Source organism: Panthera pardus, unplaced genomic scaffold (genome assembly GCF_024362965.1).
Source record: "Panthera pardus isolate Hobbes unplaced genomic scaffold, ASM2436296v1 HiC_scaffold_10, whole genome shotgun sequence".
In the NCBI taxonomy this organism is placed as follows: domain Eukaryota; kingdom Metazoa; phylum Chordata; class Mammalia; order Carnivora; family Felidae; genus Panthera; species Panthera pardus.
Window position 1 is genome coordinate 2,225,118 of NW_026526655.1, and position 15,645 is coordinate 2,240,762.

Consider the following 15,645-nt stretch of genomic DNA (forward strand, 5'->3'; position numbering starts at 1 on the left):
TTTCCGTGAGTGCTTGCGGGCAGATGGACACACGGACAGAACGGCTGAGCCAGAATAGCTATGTCTCACGAACACTGGGAACAGAGGCCGCAGATGCAGAGGGGGGAGGGGGGACGGGCGCCAGGGCCGTGTCCCTCCCCGGGCGGGTCCGTGGGATGTCCCACCTCCGTGTGGCACTCACCTTGCTCCCCACTGCCCCAGGAGTTGTCCAGCCGAATCTTCTCCTGAGAAGAGTGACGCGCCCTCATACGCTCCCAGATATTGGGTCTCTGAGTGAGCCCCCGAGGCAGCGGGTGGGAATGGAACCGTCATCTCGAGGCGAGAAGGACACGTGTGTTGTCCAGGCCTCCTGCTGTGTGGCCGGAAGGCACAGCTTTCAGCCCAGCGTCTCCCCTGGGCTGGTCCTCCGCAGTCGGTCTGGACGCTCAGCCGTGCGGCAGGGAGGGCGTAGGGAAGGCTTCCTGGAGAAGTGGCATCATTGCTGAGGCCTTAGGTGAGGGTCTCGGGAGAAGGACAGGTGGAGGGAGCGGGTGTTGCACCTGGCGGATGTGGGGTCATTCTGGCCTTCGGGTCACTCGCTGGGGCTGCCCCCCGCGGGCTGGCGGAACTGGCCGTCTGCCCGTGGCTGCGCTTCTGAGCACGGGGACGGCGGCTGGCTTCCGCAGCAGTGATGGCACGCTCCCCTTGGTACCTGACCTCTCCCAGGAGGCGCGTGGGGCTGCCGCGCCTGGGCCTGGCCCGCGATTCCCAACCCTGGCCAGGCCCCCAGAGCTCCAGCGAAGCCGACTGGTCCAGGCGGGCCCCTGCTGTGCGGGGATTTTCTTGCAGCGCTCAGGCTGTGCCGACGTGCAGCCTGGCACGCCCCTGGCGAGAACTTAGCCTTGTCCGGCTGTCACTTGGAGGGCCTTAAAGAGTCCCACCCTGGCGCATGGGGCAGTGGGATGCCCCATACGGATTTCTAAGGGCGCAGGCCGTACTCACCAGTGTGAATTCGCCTACTTCACCCGAGCCCCGCAGCACCAAGGCCAGCACCTCAGATCTGGGTCCGGAGCGCCAGGACAGCCTGACTCTTCGCCTGTTTCCCTCTTGACCCCCACGCTGGCTGGGGCATGTGGACGTGGTGCCTTTGTTTGCAAACTCGCCAACCTGGATGGCCAAGTGAATGCCAGGGATTCCCACGTGATCACCGTTGTGCGGTCACCATTGTGCGGTCCTGCGTGGGCTTCCGGTCACGCCCCCCCCCCCCCGGTCCCTCTCTCAGGACCAACATGAGGGGCAGGCGGGTGTCATCCGTGTCCTGGAGCCCCGACAGACTTGTGCCAGCCCTGTGGGCGGGAAGAGCGAAGCGTCTCCCGGCCCGCCAGGTGCTCAGGGAAGGAGGCCCCCGGCAGCCCGGTCCTCCCTGCCAGAGCAGGGTCCGCCGGGCGGCACAAGTCAGACTCTGTCCCTGCACGGTGCCCATCTGGGCACAGCGGGCCTCTGCAGGCAGCTGGGTCACCCAGGACAGAATTGGATCTTCACGTGGTGTGTTTTTATGCATAGAAGTCTTTTACGTTGTATATACCAAAAACCAAATAAGGGTCTGTCATCAAAAGCCCTTGTTGATGACCTGAGGGGTCAACTTTAGGTTCTGAATTGGAAACCACCTGACCAGTAATGGGTTTGCCACTCAGAGGTTAGGAGTCCATTTTCTGCAATGCGACCAGTCCCCAAGTGGGACAGCACTGGAGTTCTGTGTCCCGGGGGGCCCATTGTGAATTTTGGGGTGAGTGGGGTGGGCCCAGAGAGGGTAAGGGTGGGGCGGGCCAGAACGGGGTCCTCCCGCTGTCTGCCCATGTCCCCATGGGGATAGTGGCCTGCGTCCTCAGGGCAGTGTCCACCCCGCGTGAAGGCTCACATTCATGCATGTTCCTGCTCCTTTGTCAGCCCTGGAAGCTGCTTTCCTTCCGCAGAGCCAAGAGAAGCTTCTGTGCGGAACCTGGGCGGCCGCCCAGCTGACCACAGCGGCCCTGCGGTCCCAGTGTCCTGCAGAACCTGAGGAGCAGCTGCTCGGGAAACCCTGTTTTAGCTTCATGTTTTCCGAGGCGGGACCCTCTTGGCGACTACGTCACCTTTGATCCCATAAATGCAGCTTCGTATGGCTGGCTTCCGAATTTTCATCCTCACGACACCTCTGTCAACAGTGGGTGAATACTGAAACACCTTCTTCGGATGATGGGGTTTTTTTTTTGTTTCTTTTTTTGTTGTTTTTTTTTTTAGCTCTTCTAGAAACTCGAGAGGGAATCAGTCTAGCGTTTGAGTTACTAACTTTAACTTAGCAGCCAGGCAGATAATGAAATTTAACATAACTTCTCCCAGAAAACAGTGAGCTGGACAGAAGGCGATGGCAGTTTAGGGGGCTGGAGTTGGCTGACTTCTTGAAAAGCTAATCAGGGACAACTTTGCGAGGGTTGAACCTTTTCTTGGCGTCTGCTCTCTCTGCATACAAAATTGTGGTTGTAATTTTGAAATCTCCAGCCCACGAAGGGACAAGGGAAACAGGCTGCAGTGACCCCAGGGGTCTCAGGGACCCCCCCTGGGGGGGATGGGCAGGTGTGCCTGCCTGTCGGGGGGCCGGCCACTTGAGCAGTTCCGGGGGCCGTGCTTTTGGGGAGGCGGGCATCTGCTAAGGTCAGGTACGTGCTGTTCCCCCTCAGGCAGGGGACCATGACCCGCGTCAGGTTCAGCCTGAGCCTTGTGGGTTAGTGTGCGTCCAGCTTGGGCCGCTGGGGCAGCCCGTTTTCCATTAGCAGGGAAGGTTTGTTAGACTTTTGCCCAAAGAACCCCGGGAAGATGATCAACTACCTAAGCCCACAATTTGCAAAAGAGAAGGTACAGGTGGATGGAAAGTTTACAGAAGGAAAAAGGTTTGGCATCCTGTGTCCCCTGCACAGGGTGCATTTTAAAACGAGATTCAAATGCACATTAAAACAGGATCACATATCCATCCAGATCTTGAACACTCAGTCCAGGTGCGGGTGCAGGGGAAGCAGCTGGTGGGCATGGGGGGAGGCAGCACCTTTGCAGAAATTTGTAGAAGATTCTGACCACAAGCGCCAGGATTTTGACAAGTGTTAACACCCCCTTTGTGAATAAAGTCACCGCTTGAAGAGACCTTTAAAGGATTTGATCCCTCAGGACGGGTTTTTTCCCTCACAGCTTGGTTTCTGGGTCGGTTAGGGGAAGAGCCGTCTCCGTGGTCTTCTAGAACGTGCCGGGCCACCGGGACCTCCGCAGCCCTGGTCAGCGTGGCGCAAGCCACTCCGGCGGCCCCGCGATGCCGCTCGGACCGCAACCAGTCGTTCTAGGGCCCGGGCCCGGCCGAGGGGTCGTGGGGCCACTGCCGGGCGGACCGGCCGCTCCGGAACCTGTGACTCGGAACGCCTGCGCACGGTGGCCCCTGCTCACTGAAGCCCACGCCGGCGGCTCACGGCGGCCTGCGCCCCGGGCTTCAGGGTGGAGCACGGGGGGCCCCCGCGTCACCTTCCGACGGTGTCTTTCAGGCCTGGGCGCGCTGCCCCTGCACGCGCAGGCGCTGGTGGGAGCGGACCGCGTGTCCCCGTCCGTGCACAAGCTGCGGCAGCACCGCCCGCTGGGGCGCACGCAGTCGGCCCCGCTGCCCCAGAACGCGCCGGCCCTGCAGCACCTGGTCATCCAGCAGCAGCACCAGCAGTTTCTGGAGAAGCACAAGCAGCAGTTCCAGCAGCAGCTGCACATGAGCAAGGTGGGTCTGCGGGCGCGGCGGGGGGGGGGGGGGGAGGGGGAGTGCATATCGCATCCGCGTGCGGCCCCGTGTCCCCGAGCTCCCTGGGCGCCCCTCTTCCCGAAGCGGGCCTGCCCGCCGGGACACCCTGCTCGCGGGGTCTGCGCCCTCGCACGGTCCCGAAAGTCCCTCACAGAGGGGGGTTTGGGCAGGAAATAGGGAAGTTCGGTGTGGCGGTGCTGGTCATCAAAACCGGAAACGGTCAGCGTCCCGTGAAGACGGCGGCCGCCAGCCACCTGAATGCAGCCCGTGTGACCCCGCTGCAGGGTTGTGGGGACACGGTCCCCCGGCACCCTGCCCCTGAACGGCCAGATGCCCAGTGCAGGCCGAGCTAAGGCCCCCGTGGGAGACGGGCTGCCCCCCACCCCCCCCCACCCCCAGCACGCAGGGCCAGCCAGCACGCCCTCCCCTGCACAGGAAAGGCACCTACTTACTTCCTGTGGGCGAGACAGGCTGTCAGTCTGTGCTCCCAGCTGTAAACCCCACTTCACGTTCGTCTCCCCAGTGCCACCCGAGGCTTCTTAATTTTATCGTGTCACTGTCTGACTGATAGGGTAGGAGGTGTTAGGAAGACGGGAAACACCTATTCATTCCTGGTACAGTCTTGAAAAGAATGATTGAGAAACTGGGTAATCTCCCTAGACTCTATTCCATGATTGATTATGAGCGTGAACGACGGGTGATTGAAATGTTTGTACTGCGTTCTCCTGGGATCTCGGGGAGCCGACGACGTTGTCTCGTGCCGTCTGGCGCCAGTATTTCTGCCTTTCGTCTGGGAGACGCTGTTCCTAAGGGGCTCCTTACCCGAGGGCGCGAGGGCCCAGCTCCCAGCAGCCCTGAGACCTCCCATCCCGCAGCCCTGCTCGGGCTGCGTCGGGGATCGTGGCCGTTTCCTGCGTGATCTGCGGCTCGTTCAACCCCTGCCTCCGAGTGCGTTCACTTCACTGACACCCCTTAGGGAGAGCAGCCACGCACGGCTGCTCCGGTCTTCCCAGGGTCGCTGGCCACGGGAACCGAACCGCTGGGCGGCGGAGCCCCTGAGAACAGGAAAGACGGACCCGGGAGCCGGCTGTGCTCACCTGTTTTGGCCCGAGGTCGGCACAGTCACCGGTGCTCTGCGGCCGTAGTAGCGTCACTTGTGAGAGCCCGGCACCTCGTGTGCCGTGGTGTCTGGTGAAGGTCCGCCAGGTGAAGGGCCTTTCCGGAGAACGCATGCCACCGGTGGGTGGCGGAGCCTCGAGCTGTGCAAGCGGCAGCCGCCCCCTGCAGGCCAGCGAGTGTGGGTGCGCCCTCTGGCGGGTCTGGGCGTAGTGACGTGGGGAATGTGGTGGCGGGTCGCGCTCTCCCCCCTCTGCGGGGACGGTGCTCCAGGGCACCTGTTGCCCCCGCAGGACAGAGGCTTTGCTGGCTTTGCTGGGGGAGGCTGTTCCTGTCGCGGCTTGAGCCCCGTGGTCCCGTGGGTCGGGCTGCGTGCCTCGCCGCGGACTTTCCTGTTCACCTCCGCGCTCTCGGCGCTGACCCTGACATCCGGGTCCTCCGTCCGGGCGGTCTGACCAGGGGCACGCCCACTCATCTTCCAGCCCTGGCCTCTCTACCAGTTTGGCTTTTCCCCCGACCCGTAGTCTGGCTGTAGCAAGGGCCCCGCTCCGAATACAGACGTGCGTTTCTTCTCATGCCGTCTGGGGAAGGGGCTCCTGGAGTCCGGAGGGCGTCGCAGGACACAGCTGGTTTGCGTGTCGCCAACAGTGTTCGGCCAGCGCGCTGACTGGCGGGAGCCTCGCCCCCGACGTCGGCTCCGCTGTGCCGCCCGCCCACAGCCCGGCTAGCAACCCCAGAGCTGCATTTCGAAGGCGGGCCACAGGCCTCCGGCCGCGGCCGTGGCCCAAGGAGACTGACCGCACAAGCCCCCTGCATCACCGGGAGTCTGCGGCTGTGGCCACGTGCCTCCCAACTCCCTCCGCGCTGCGGCCTGAGAGGCCGAGGCCGCCTCGGGGGTGTGGCCTGCGCCCCAGGGGATTGGCGGCACCTCAGGTGCCTGTGCTCCTGCCCCTGCCCAGAGCTCCCCGGGACAACGGGGCCGCTCGATCCAGCCTCCAGGAATCCTTCACGGAGCTGGGCTGTCTCTCGTGAAGCCCAGGATGGCCTGACTCCCCAGGAGGGGCCTGGAGGCCTCTGCTCAGATGCCCTCACTTCCCAAGGAAGCGGAGAGAGCCAGAGAGGGAGTCCGGGACCCTCGCCCCGTAAGAGGCGGGTCCATGCTTCACCCCCTAGCCTGCCCTCTGAGGGCTGTGGGCACGTGGGCCTCGGGGAGCTGCTTGGGAGGGCTGTGCCCTGGGGACAAGCACACGGAACACTGACACTCGCACACAGGCGTCCGCCCAGTCCGACCCTCGTCACGCCCACGATGTGGTGGTGTGGGTGGTGAAGCAAGCGGTCTGGGAGGACTTGCGTACAAACGTGCGGTGGCCAAAACGTGTTGGGCATCCTCGAAAACCTCTCCCCTTCTGGAAACCGAATCAGAGCGTTCTCCACAGCAGCATAGTCAGGGGCTTTGCAGACGGTCACATTTTCTCCGAGCCACGGCGCCGGTCCCCCAGGAGCCTGGCTTGACCGCTGTGACTTTCATGCCCCGCGTCTCTGCGCTTGGCACCCGGGTGCTTGTTAACAAATGCGCACCAGGTGCTGGGCTCTCCTTCCCCGGCCGGCCCGGCGCGCAGGGTGTTGGGCGACAAGCGGTGCCTGCCGGCTCCAGCTCAGGCCCGGCAGCATCCGTCCAGGTCGTCCGTCCCTTTGCTCTGAGGCACAGAGCTCGTGCGGTCACGTCGTCTCCGCCGCCCTCATCCCTTACCTCTGCCTTATAGATTATCCCCAAACAGAGCGAGCCGGCCCGGCAGCCTGAGAGCCATCCCGAGGAGACGGAGGAGGAGCTTCGTGAGCACCAGGCCCTCCTGGAGGAGCCCTACCTGGACCGGCTCTCTGGGCAGAAGGAGGCACACGCGCTGGCCGGCGTCCAAGTGAAGCAGGAGCCCATCGAGAGTGATGACGAAGAGGCGGAGCCCCCGCGGGAGGTAGAGCCGGGCCAGCGCCAGCCCACCGAGCAGGAGCTGCTCTTCAGACAGGTGACCGCGCTGGCGGGGGCCAGGCGGGGTGGGAGTCGATGGACCGGGCGGGCCAGGAGGGACAGGCCAGGCCCTCTTTCCTCAAGGGGCGGCGCCGTATGGCCGGCCGTCAGTAGACACGGACGGGCCTCTTCCTCCCGGCCCTTCCCCGGGTGCTGTGGGAGGCGGGTGCAATTTGCTCTCTCTTTTACGTTAGCTGTGCCTAGAGATATAGACCCTCTGTCCACGGTGGGCATTTGTGCACCTGTATTCCAGCCAAATGCCAGCTTCGGAGTTCCTAGGGATGGTTTTCTTTCAGATCTGTAAACTGTAGGCTCACATAAATCCAAGCGTTAGTAGGATTCAGCATAATCATTGAAGGTGGAGGGGGATGGAGATTGATTTATTCTTTTTGTTCTTTTTTAAATTTTTTTTTACTGTTTATTTTTGAGAGAGAGAGAGAGAGAGAGAGAGAGCGCGCGCGCTGCGCACAAGTAGGGGAGGGGCAGAGAGAGGAGACACAGAATCAGAAGCAGGCTCCAGGCTCCGAGCTGTCAGCCCAGAGCCCGACGTGGGGCTCGAACTCACGGACCGTGAGATCAATACCCGAGCCGGAGTCGGACGCTTAACCGACTGAGCCACCCAGGCATCCCAAGGGAGATTGATTTCTTAATTGATCAAAAAGGTAGTCAGGGCCTTTGGGGGCCCAAGAGGCAGTGGTGACCAACTTTACAGATCTGGAAAAACGGTGTGACACAGGTACGTAGTTCAGGCACTGACACACAACGACCAAACCCACTAGAGACTGATGAGTAAATCTGATGAAAGATTTATCAATTTATAGTGAAAAATAAAACTTCCACGCCCACGAAACCACTAGGGCAGCCGGCCAGGGGTGCGCAGGAAGTGGAATCTGATCGTAGCCTTGAGCAGCAGAGCTGTGTCTGGAGTGTGGCGGCTCCCACAGTCCGCGGGGGGCGTGCTGCAGGCAGGCGGCATCTCTCGTGCTTTTTCTGTCGCTCCTTCGGAGGGGGTCCCTCCGTGGCTTCTGGGTCCACGTTATCAGCACCCCAGGCACGAAAGCGCTGCCCCACAGAGGCGGTCTGGACAAGGGGCGGTCTGGACAAGGGGAGGGGCCGCCTCTTCTGTCGTGCAGACTCCTGGCATCAGTGAGCCCGGCTGGCCGGCAGTGCCCACACCACGCTGCCCATTTGGGGCCCTTGTGGTATTGAGCCCTTACCAAAGCCGACTCCTAGAAATACAGTTTTGTGAGAAAGAGGCGTTTGTGAAAGTATGTTTAATTGCTTCACCTCCTTTTTCTTCTGGTTATTTTTGCTGGAAGGCAGCCAATGTGGGGTCCTGGGCATTGTCCATCTGGGTCCCCACCCGTCCTCAGAGAGGCACATCGGCCCATCCCTGCCTCCTGACACCCGGTCGAGCCCCGGGCACCTGGAACCTGAACAGAACATTTCTTTGCCTCAGTGGAGCCTTTCTGCCCTCGGGCCGGGGTGTGGGACCCCAGGAGGCCGGGGAGCAAAGGGTGGCAAATGGAAGAGTCAGCCGTTCCACCCTGAGGCGTGCTCTTCTCTCACGTCTCTGGCTGCGCATCAGGGACTCTTGGTCAGAGCAAGAGCACAGCAGACTCGCCCAGGAGGGCTGCCTGCAGGTGGGGACTCCTCGGGCGCCAGGCAGCTCGTCCCGGCAGCCGCCCCAGCGAGTTCCTGAACTGTGCGCTGCGTGTGGGTGCCCAGAGCCGTTAGAGAAGAGATCCGTGTAGCCCTTCAGCCGGGGAGGGGGCAGGTGACGTGGGGGCAACAAGAGCCTGTGTCTTCTCCCCCCCCCTCCCCCCCCAGCAAGCCCTCCTACTGGAACAGCAGCGTATCCACCAGCTGAGGAACTACCAGGCGTCCATGGAGGCGGCCGGCATCCCCGTGTCCTTCGGCGGCCACCGGCCTCTGTCCCGGGCGCAGTCGTCCCCGGCGTCTGCCACCTTCCCCATGTCCGTGCAGGAGCCCCCCACCAAACCGAGGTTCACCACAGGTACCGTTCACGGGGGCGTGTGGGTTGAGGCGGCCGACCGGCACCTGCGGGCAAGACTGGGGCGCAGCCGGAGCAGACGCAGGAGGCCCGCCCCAGGCTGCGCTGTCCGGAGGGGGAGGGGATACCCCTGACCTGGTCTGATCTGCGCCTGGGCAGAGCCCTGGCTGGGGGACTGGATGGGTTGGTCACTGAGGCTCCCCACCCCTTTCTCTGATGCTGCGGTCTCTCCTGGGTGCCAAAGCCCATCTCCCCTTTGCTGGAGAACCCGTTTCCTCCAGAGACCGCCCACCCACAGGCCACCGTGGCCGGCAGGCCGGGTAGCTTCCCATCCACGGTCAGCAGAGACCGCGACCTCGTGCTTTCTCGCCCGCCCTTCTGTGAACCGAAGCTTCAGGTGGGGCCTCGGCTGTGAGGCCCAGGTAGCTTGCGGGTACAGTTGGGACAGCTCAGGCAGCCTCCGGGTCTCGCCTTCTGGATCCAGTTGTCCTCCCTGCCCCACCCCTGCGGGAGCACGGTGACACCTGCCAGCAGGACTGTTTCTGCTTGACCAGCACCGCCCCCTGCAGGCAGGGACGAGGACTGTGTGGCCGGGCAGGCGCCCACCCGGGCCAGAGGCTCTGGGCTCTGAGTCGGGCCCTCCCAAGTCAGGCAACGGGCTGCACCCCGGGCGTCCACGCTGCCCAGCCATGCCCGGCCCGGGACAGAGGGCGGCCAGGACGGCTCTTCACATCCTTCTCGGCTGCTGGTTCTTTCTGGTGACGGACAAAGAGCACAATCCCTAAAAACACAATGGTTTCGTCCTTCAGACAGACCTCTAAAACGTCCTGTCCGCAGGCTGTAACATGGAAAGTCTGAATGTGCCCAAATTCTCCTTGTTAAAAGGATACTTTTTATATTCAGAGGAAAATTTCATTAGTACTTATCCAGAGGCCAAATCATTGCTTTTCAGAAAGAAACCAGGAAACTGCAGAGGGTCACAAATAGAGTCAGCAGGTGACTAAGATGGGCACGTCCCTAAAAGACCCCAGAGACCCCAGTCCCTGTAACCATGGTGGAAATGTGCCCACCGTGGGGGCCAGGGAGGCCCCCGGGGCGCCTTTGTGCCTGCGCGTCCCCTGCAGTGGCCTGGCCAGTGGCCTCATCTGCCTTACTGCTTTTTGAAAATGTATAAAATAGGACGACCTCACCGAAAAGAAACAGGAGAGAAACACCGAGAAATTGACAGTTGCCTGGAATCCCACCCCCCAGAGGTAGCCACCCTCAGGATCGGGTTTAAGTCCTCCAGATCCGTTTCTGTGCACAACTGGACGGACAGGTTTCCAAAGACGGGACTCGGCTGTGGCCGTGGGCTTGGCAATTCTCCACGCCCGGCCTTGGCGGCATCCCGTGCACGTGGTCCTAGCTCGCCCTCGTGGCGGCAGAGCGTCCTGGCTCCTCGGCTCTGCAGACTCGTGCGGTTTCTCTCCGGATTCCAGGTTCCTGTCTGTAAGCGGGAGTGACCTGGGGTCACCTCGAAAGTTCCTGCCACGGGATCAGTAAAGACTAGCCGACTGTTGTGTCGGGATGATGCCATGTCCGTCTTGTTTGTGTACACGCATTCCACACGTGCACGCGCGTGCACACATATGTACGTATACGTTGCCATTACGAACTGCTGAACGCACCCTCTCGGGTACACGGGTCTTGTACACGTACTTTAGTGCGTGGGTGGTGAGCGCGCTTGGTCCCGTAGGCCTGTTCTTCGCCAGCTGCTTTTTTTTACCGGAAGTCCTCCCTGCCCCACGCAGTCTTGCTGGTATAACCCAGGAATGCCAGGAATGCTCCAACACGAGGGGACTGACTCCCGTTAGCCTGACTCACGAGAGAATGAGAGGCAGTACTGGGACCAGTACGTCCTGAGGCCAGGCGTCCAGCTTGGCCCTGTAGAAGCGGGCTCATCCTGCAGCCCTGTTCCTGTGTTTGGTGACGCTGCCTCCGTTCTCCAGCATCAGGAGCATAGAAGTAGCCGTGGGTCTGACAGCACAGCTCGTCTCACGGGGCCCCCACCTTTCTCTGCCTGCGGGAGCGGGTGTTAGCCACACATGCCCCTTCCCAGGCCCCTGCCTGCCCGAGCAGGTCCATTCAGCCAGCCTGACCTTCCGGTTGTGCCCCTGGGAGACCAGGTACGGGGGGACTACAGACAGTGCTGCGGCAGGGGCAGCGGGACACCCCTCCCGGCAGATGTCACGTGGGCCCCGAACCTTCTCCACCCACTGTGGGGGGGGCATAGAGCAGGTGCGCTCAGCCCGCCCCTGCCCTCCCCTTTCTCCAGCCCCGTGTCCAGATGCACAGGATATGTCCACCTGCATGAGATTTTCCTGGCCGTGACATCAGTCGCTCTGGTCTGGGAGTGTCCCCATCCCGTCTGGGGGCCGGCCAGACGTCGCTCCTCAAGGGCAACCCCATCCCCAAGGCTCCCTGGCGCCCCGCTGTGCCCCCAAGGACGCTGCAGACCAGGCAGTTGGTTACCCGTATTCTGTGTTAATTCTCACCACACGTGCTTGCCCGTCTGTCTGTGTCATCGCACACGTGTCCCAGCCAGTCCGGAGGGTTCTGAGAGTAGGAAACAAGTCTTTTTTTTGAGCCCCCACAAACCTTGGACGGTCCTCAGAACTGCTTGATAGGCTGCTCCCCGACAAGACGGACTTGGATTCCGGGCCTAAAGCGTCTTAGTTGGGGGAAAACAGCACCATCCTGGAACATGAGTGCCACACGGCTTAGGCTTGGGAGCGGGCTGGGGCATCTTTTCTTGCCTTCCTGACTTGCCCCACCACCCGCCGCCCCGGGGACCCCTGGGCATGTGCGGTGAGCCGGCACACAGCCCCTGTTCCCATTTCTGTGAACCGCACTCGGCCTCCAGTGAACTTGCAGTTTCCAGATAAATCGTCCTAGGGGACGCGGGGCTGCGCTGGCCCGGTCGCTCCCAGGGAAGTGGCAGGTTGTCCCGCCGGGCAGCTCTCTGGGTGGGTGGAGGGCGGCGGGCCTGCTGCCAGAGACCCCCGAGGGCCCCGCTGACCGCGGCCAACTCCGCTCCCGTCCCCAGGCCTCGTGTACGACACGCTGATGCTGAAACACCAGTGTACCTGTGGGAACACTAACAGCCACCCCGAGCACGCGGGGCGGATCCAGAGCATCTGGTCTCGGCTGCAGGAGACCGGCCTCCGGGGCAAATGCGAGGTAAGGCCGCCCCCAGGGCAGCTGCGGGGCTCAGGGCGAGAGGTCGCGACGGGCTGGGGGCGCCCGTGAGCGTTCCCGCCAGGGCATCGGGCACCGGTGTGTGGGCGGGAAGAGGCTCTGTCTGCTTTCCTGAACACCCAGGTCCTCCCTTGGGGGAGCCCGCCTCTGTCCTGCTTCCTTGTTCCCCTGTCACTTCTGTCCCCTCTATCCCCTTGCCCTTTCTGTCCCTCTATCCCCATCCCCCTCCATCCCTGTCCCCCTGCTCCCTCTATCCCCGCCCCCTCTGTCCCCCCTTTCCCCTCTGTCCCCCTGTCCCGACCTGTCCCCGTGTCCCCCGTTTCCTCCGTTCTCCTGTCCCCTAGCCTCCCCTGTGCCCCCCTACTGCAGGACAATGGCAGCCGGCCCCCCATATGCCCATCAAGTGGGGACCTATGTCCATCCCGCAAAAGCAAGGACGGGATGCGGGTGGCACGTACTTCCCTGCACAGTGACCCAGGCAAGAGCCCTAGAGCAGGCACGTCAGGGCCGTGGGGGCAGCAGCACCCCCTCTGTGTGTCCATCTGTTCTCCTTCAGAAGCTACAATATTTGGGAATTTAAGTCCGTCTGGTGATGCAGGATTTTGGGAGGGGAAAGGGGCACGAGAGCCCCACGGTGCCCTCTGGGGAGGACGTGACCCTGCCTGGTTGGGCAGGACGGAAGACGGCACCTGCTCTGGGGTCTGGCCAGAGGCTGCACCACCGGGGGGCAGCAGCGCCCTGGCAGGCACCCCTCCGAGGAGATCTTCCAATGCCCTGGTGTCCTGTTCGGAGTCCCTCATGGGACCAGGGCCCCTGCTCCTCCTTCAAAGGACCGCTCCCCGTGACCGCTCTTTACCCTCTGGCCTCTCCTGGAGGGTCCCCCCAGTCGGGGGCCTCTGGGGGCTTTTCAGATAGAAGACTGGACAGGAACGGTAGGGATAAGACCATGAGACAGCACACGTGGGGAGAATGGGACCCTCGTCTGCCCTGAGGCGGAGTGCTGCCACTTGGTGGCCGGCGGCTGTGGGGCATCCTTGGACCTGTGGACGTGGACACCAGGGAGGAGGGGGTCTGTCGGACGTGGGGTCAGACCTGAATCAGCAGGACGGCTGGGAGGAGGCCCGTGCGAAACATACAGTGACGTGCGGGACGCAGAGCCCGGTGTCCCTGACGTGCGGGGACACTGACCTCAGGGTACACCACCTGCTCCACGCAGCCCCGAGGGATATGGCGTCCCTGCCTCCACAGGCTCCCACACGGGCCCCCAGGGCAGAGCGCAGGGCCCAGGTGCTGCACACGGGTGGTGGGCGTCAGCCCTTGACAACAGAGGTTAGAGGGACTGGCAGTGCCCGGACTTCCCAAGGTCCCCGGCCACTTGGAGACCAGAACCTCCTGGTCAGGGCCCCCCGATCCAGTGGACGACTGAGGGAGCCCCAAGGGCCGGGCTCCCCTCCCTGTGCTGCCGCGTCGGCCTCTGCTGGGCAGCGAAGGGCGCGGGCTCACGGCCCCGTCCACGCGGGGAGGCCCTGCTGGCAGACGTGCGGCCGCCGGCCTGCACCTGCCCGCTCCGCTCCCTTCATCTCCCGCGTCCACGGCGTCCCTCAGGAAGCTGTCACAGCCAGCAGGAGCAGCCCCAGGCCTGCCTTGCGCTCGGGAGCCCCACCAAGGCCCCCAGGGTCGTGTAGACGCCCGTGGGACTGTCGCCCTCAGAAACGTGAACTTTAATCTCGCTCCATAAACTGCCCTCCTCTTAAAATTTTAAGTAAGCGGAGCTCGTGTAAAGAACAGTGAATTTTATGTTAATTTCTGGGGGAAAACGTGGACATCGCTGTGGAGTCTTGATTTGAGGAATTTCCAGACCAAAGGAAAAGCGGAGGGACAGGCAGGTGATGAGTGAAGGCAGCCGAAGGGCCCAGCGAGGATGGCAGGAAGGGTGTCTTTCCCGTGCAGGGGCCTCGTGCCCCGCCCCCCGCATGGGCGCTAGGGGAGCAGCTCCCAGGCTTGTGGCAAGCCCCCCCATCCCTGACAGGGGCCCCAGCAGTTAGAAGGCAAAGTGGCAATTTGATGCCAAATCATGTGGGTGACAGGGAAGGTTAAAGCGTCGAAGGCTGGAATTATCTTTCTAAACGTTTTCAAAGTTATAATTAACGCATAAAGCCTCCAAAACATTTTTCAAATATTTTTTAAACGTTGTGTTGGGTGCTGTTTACTTTCTGTTTTGCGAGGACCAAATAACCGTGTGCCCGTGCACGTATAAAATTCAGTTTCCTCCGGGGTGACGGTGTTCGTGGAACTGCCTTCTGTTGACACGAAGCCCTGAAGGCACAGGGAGACGTGCGCACCTGTTCCTTCTGTCCCCGCAGTGCATCCGCGGACGGAAGGCCACCCTGGAGGAGCTGCAGACGGTGCATTCGGAGGCGCACGCCCTGCTCTATGGCACGAACCCCCTCAACAGGCAGAAACTGGACAGTAAGAAACTTCTAGGTATTTCAAGGCCTTCTTTACCTTTACCGCCCGCGCTCGCTGGCCCCGCCCCTTGAGCGCCGCCCACCGGGCGTGTCCCGCGCCTGCGCGCGGGGCCTGCACCAGGTACTGAGGGGAGGGCGGGCGGAGGCTGCTGGTTTCGTGCCTGGGCCGGGGGTGCTGCAGCCACGGCGGGCGAGAACCGCCGGTCTTGCGGAACGTTCCGTGGCAGGGCGTAGACGCTGGTGGCGGATCGGGGGATACTCCAGCCGCGGACCTGCTGCCAGCCCTCTCCGGCAGTGAGCCCGGAGTCCGGGAGGCAGGGGCAGCCCCACGCGGGCTCCCCGCGGGGTGGGGGGCTTCCGCGCTGGTGGACCTGAGCGAAGGGACTAGCTGACTGGCGTCTCCCGCGTCAACGCCCCAGGAGGTGGGGGGGGGGGTCTGAGCAGGGACCTCCAGCACAGGCAGGTCCGGAGCCTCCGGGCCCTCGGGCTCCTGGGCGCAGACCCCACCCCCGTCATGACCTGTCCGGGGCACCTTGACCCCAGCCTCCCAACCACCTTGAACCTGGAGGGACACGGGGGGTGGCCTCCTCCCCCCTGTCACCAAAGGCTCTGCTCAGGCTGTGCTGGGCGATCCCACCATGGTGTGGCCGGTCACTCCCTCGGTGCGCGCGTGGGTGTGTGCCCTGCTTCACGGTGCAGTCGTTTCCTCCCTCGGGGAGCGCGTCTTCTGTGCTAGAAACGCTGTAGGCGTTGAGGTGGCTGACACGAATGAAGCGCTTTAGTCTTTGGAGGGGGTGGAGCTAGTGGCCAGGAGGACATCGGGGTCCTGTCCTGGGGCGGCCAGTCATATTACTCCCTGAGCCCCATTGCCCTGTGGTAACAAGGCTTTCGGACGATGTGAACCCTTGTTCTGGGGACATAGGAGCCAGCGGCACAGGAGAGCCTGGGGGCTGGACGGCAGGGGGACGGCAGGTGCCGGAAAGTGCCCTCCCGAGCTAGGGCT

At 62.7% G+C, this 15,645-nt stretch overlaps 1 protein-coding gene across 6 annotated transcripts in view; it reads left to right on the top strand.

The window, feature by feature from the left end:
- HDAC4 (histone deacetylase 4) overlaps positions 1-15,645 on the top strand; it is a 291,067-nt gene that overhangs the window by 229,784 nt on the left and 45,638 nt on the right. For 4 of the 6 annotated variants that reach the window (XM_053902909.1, XM_053902900.1, XM_053902910.1 and 1 more), the window contains 5 exons: positions 3,543-3,763; positions 6,664-6,921; positions 8,754-8,940; positions 12,023-12,156; positions 14,538-14,658. In XM_053902909.1, the coding sequence (XP_053758884.1) occupies positions 3,543-3,763; positions 6,664-6,921; positions 8,754-8,940; positions 12,023-12,156; positions 14,538-14,658 (921 nt within the window). The remainder of the gene's footprint in view (positions 1-3,542; positions 3,764-6,663; positions 6,922-8,753; positions 8,941-12,022; positions 12,157-14,537; positions 14,659-15,645) is intronic. The other 2 variants (XM_053902908.1, XM_053902905.1) reach the window with 2 other exon arrangements.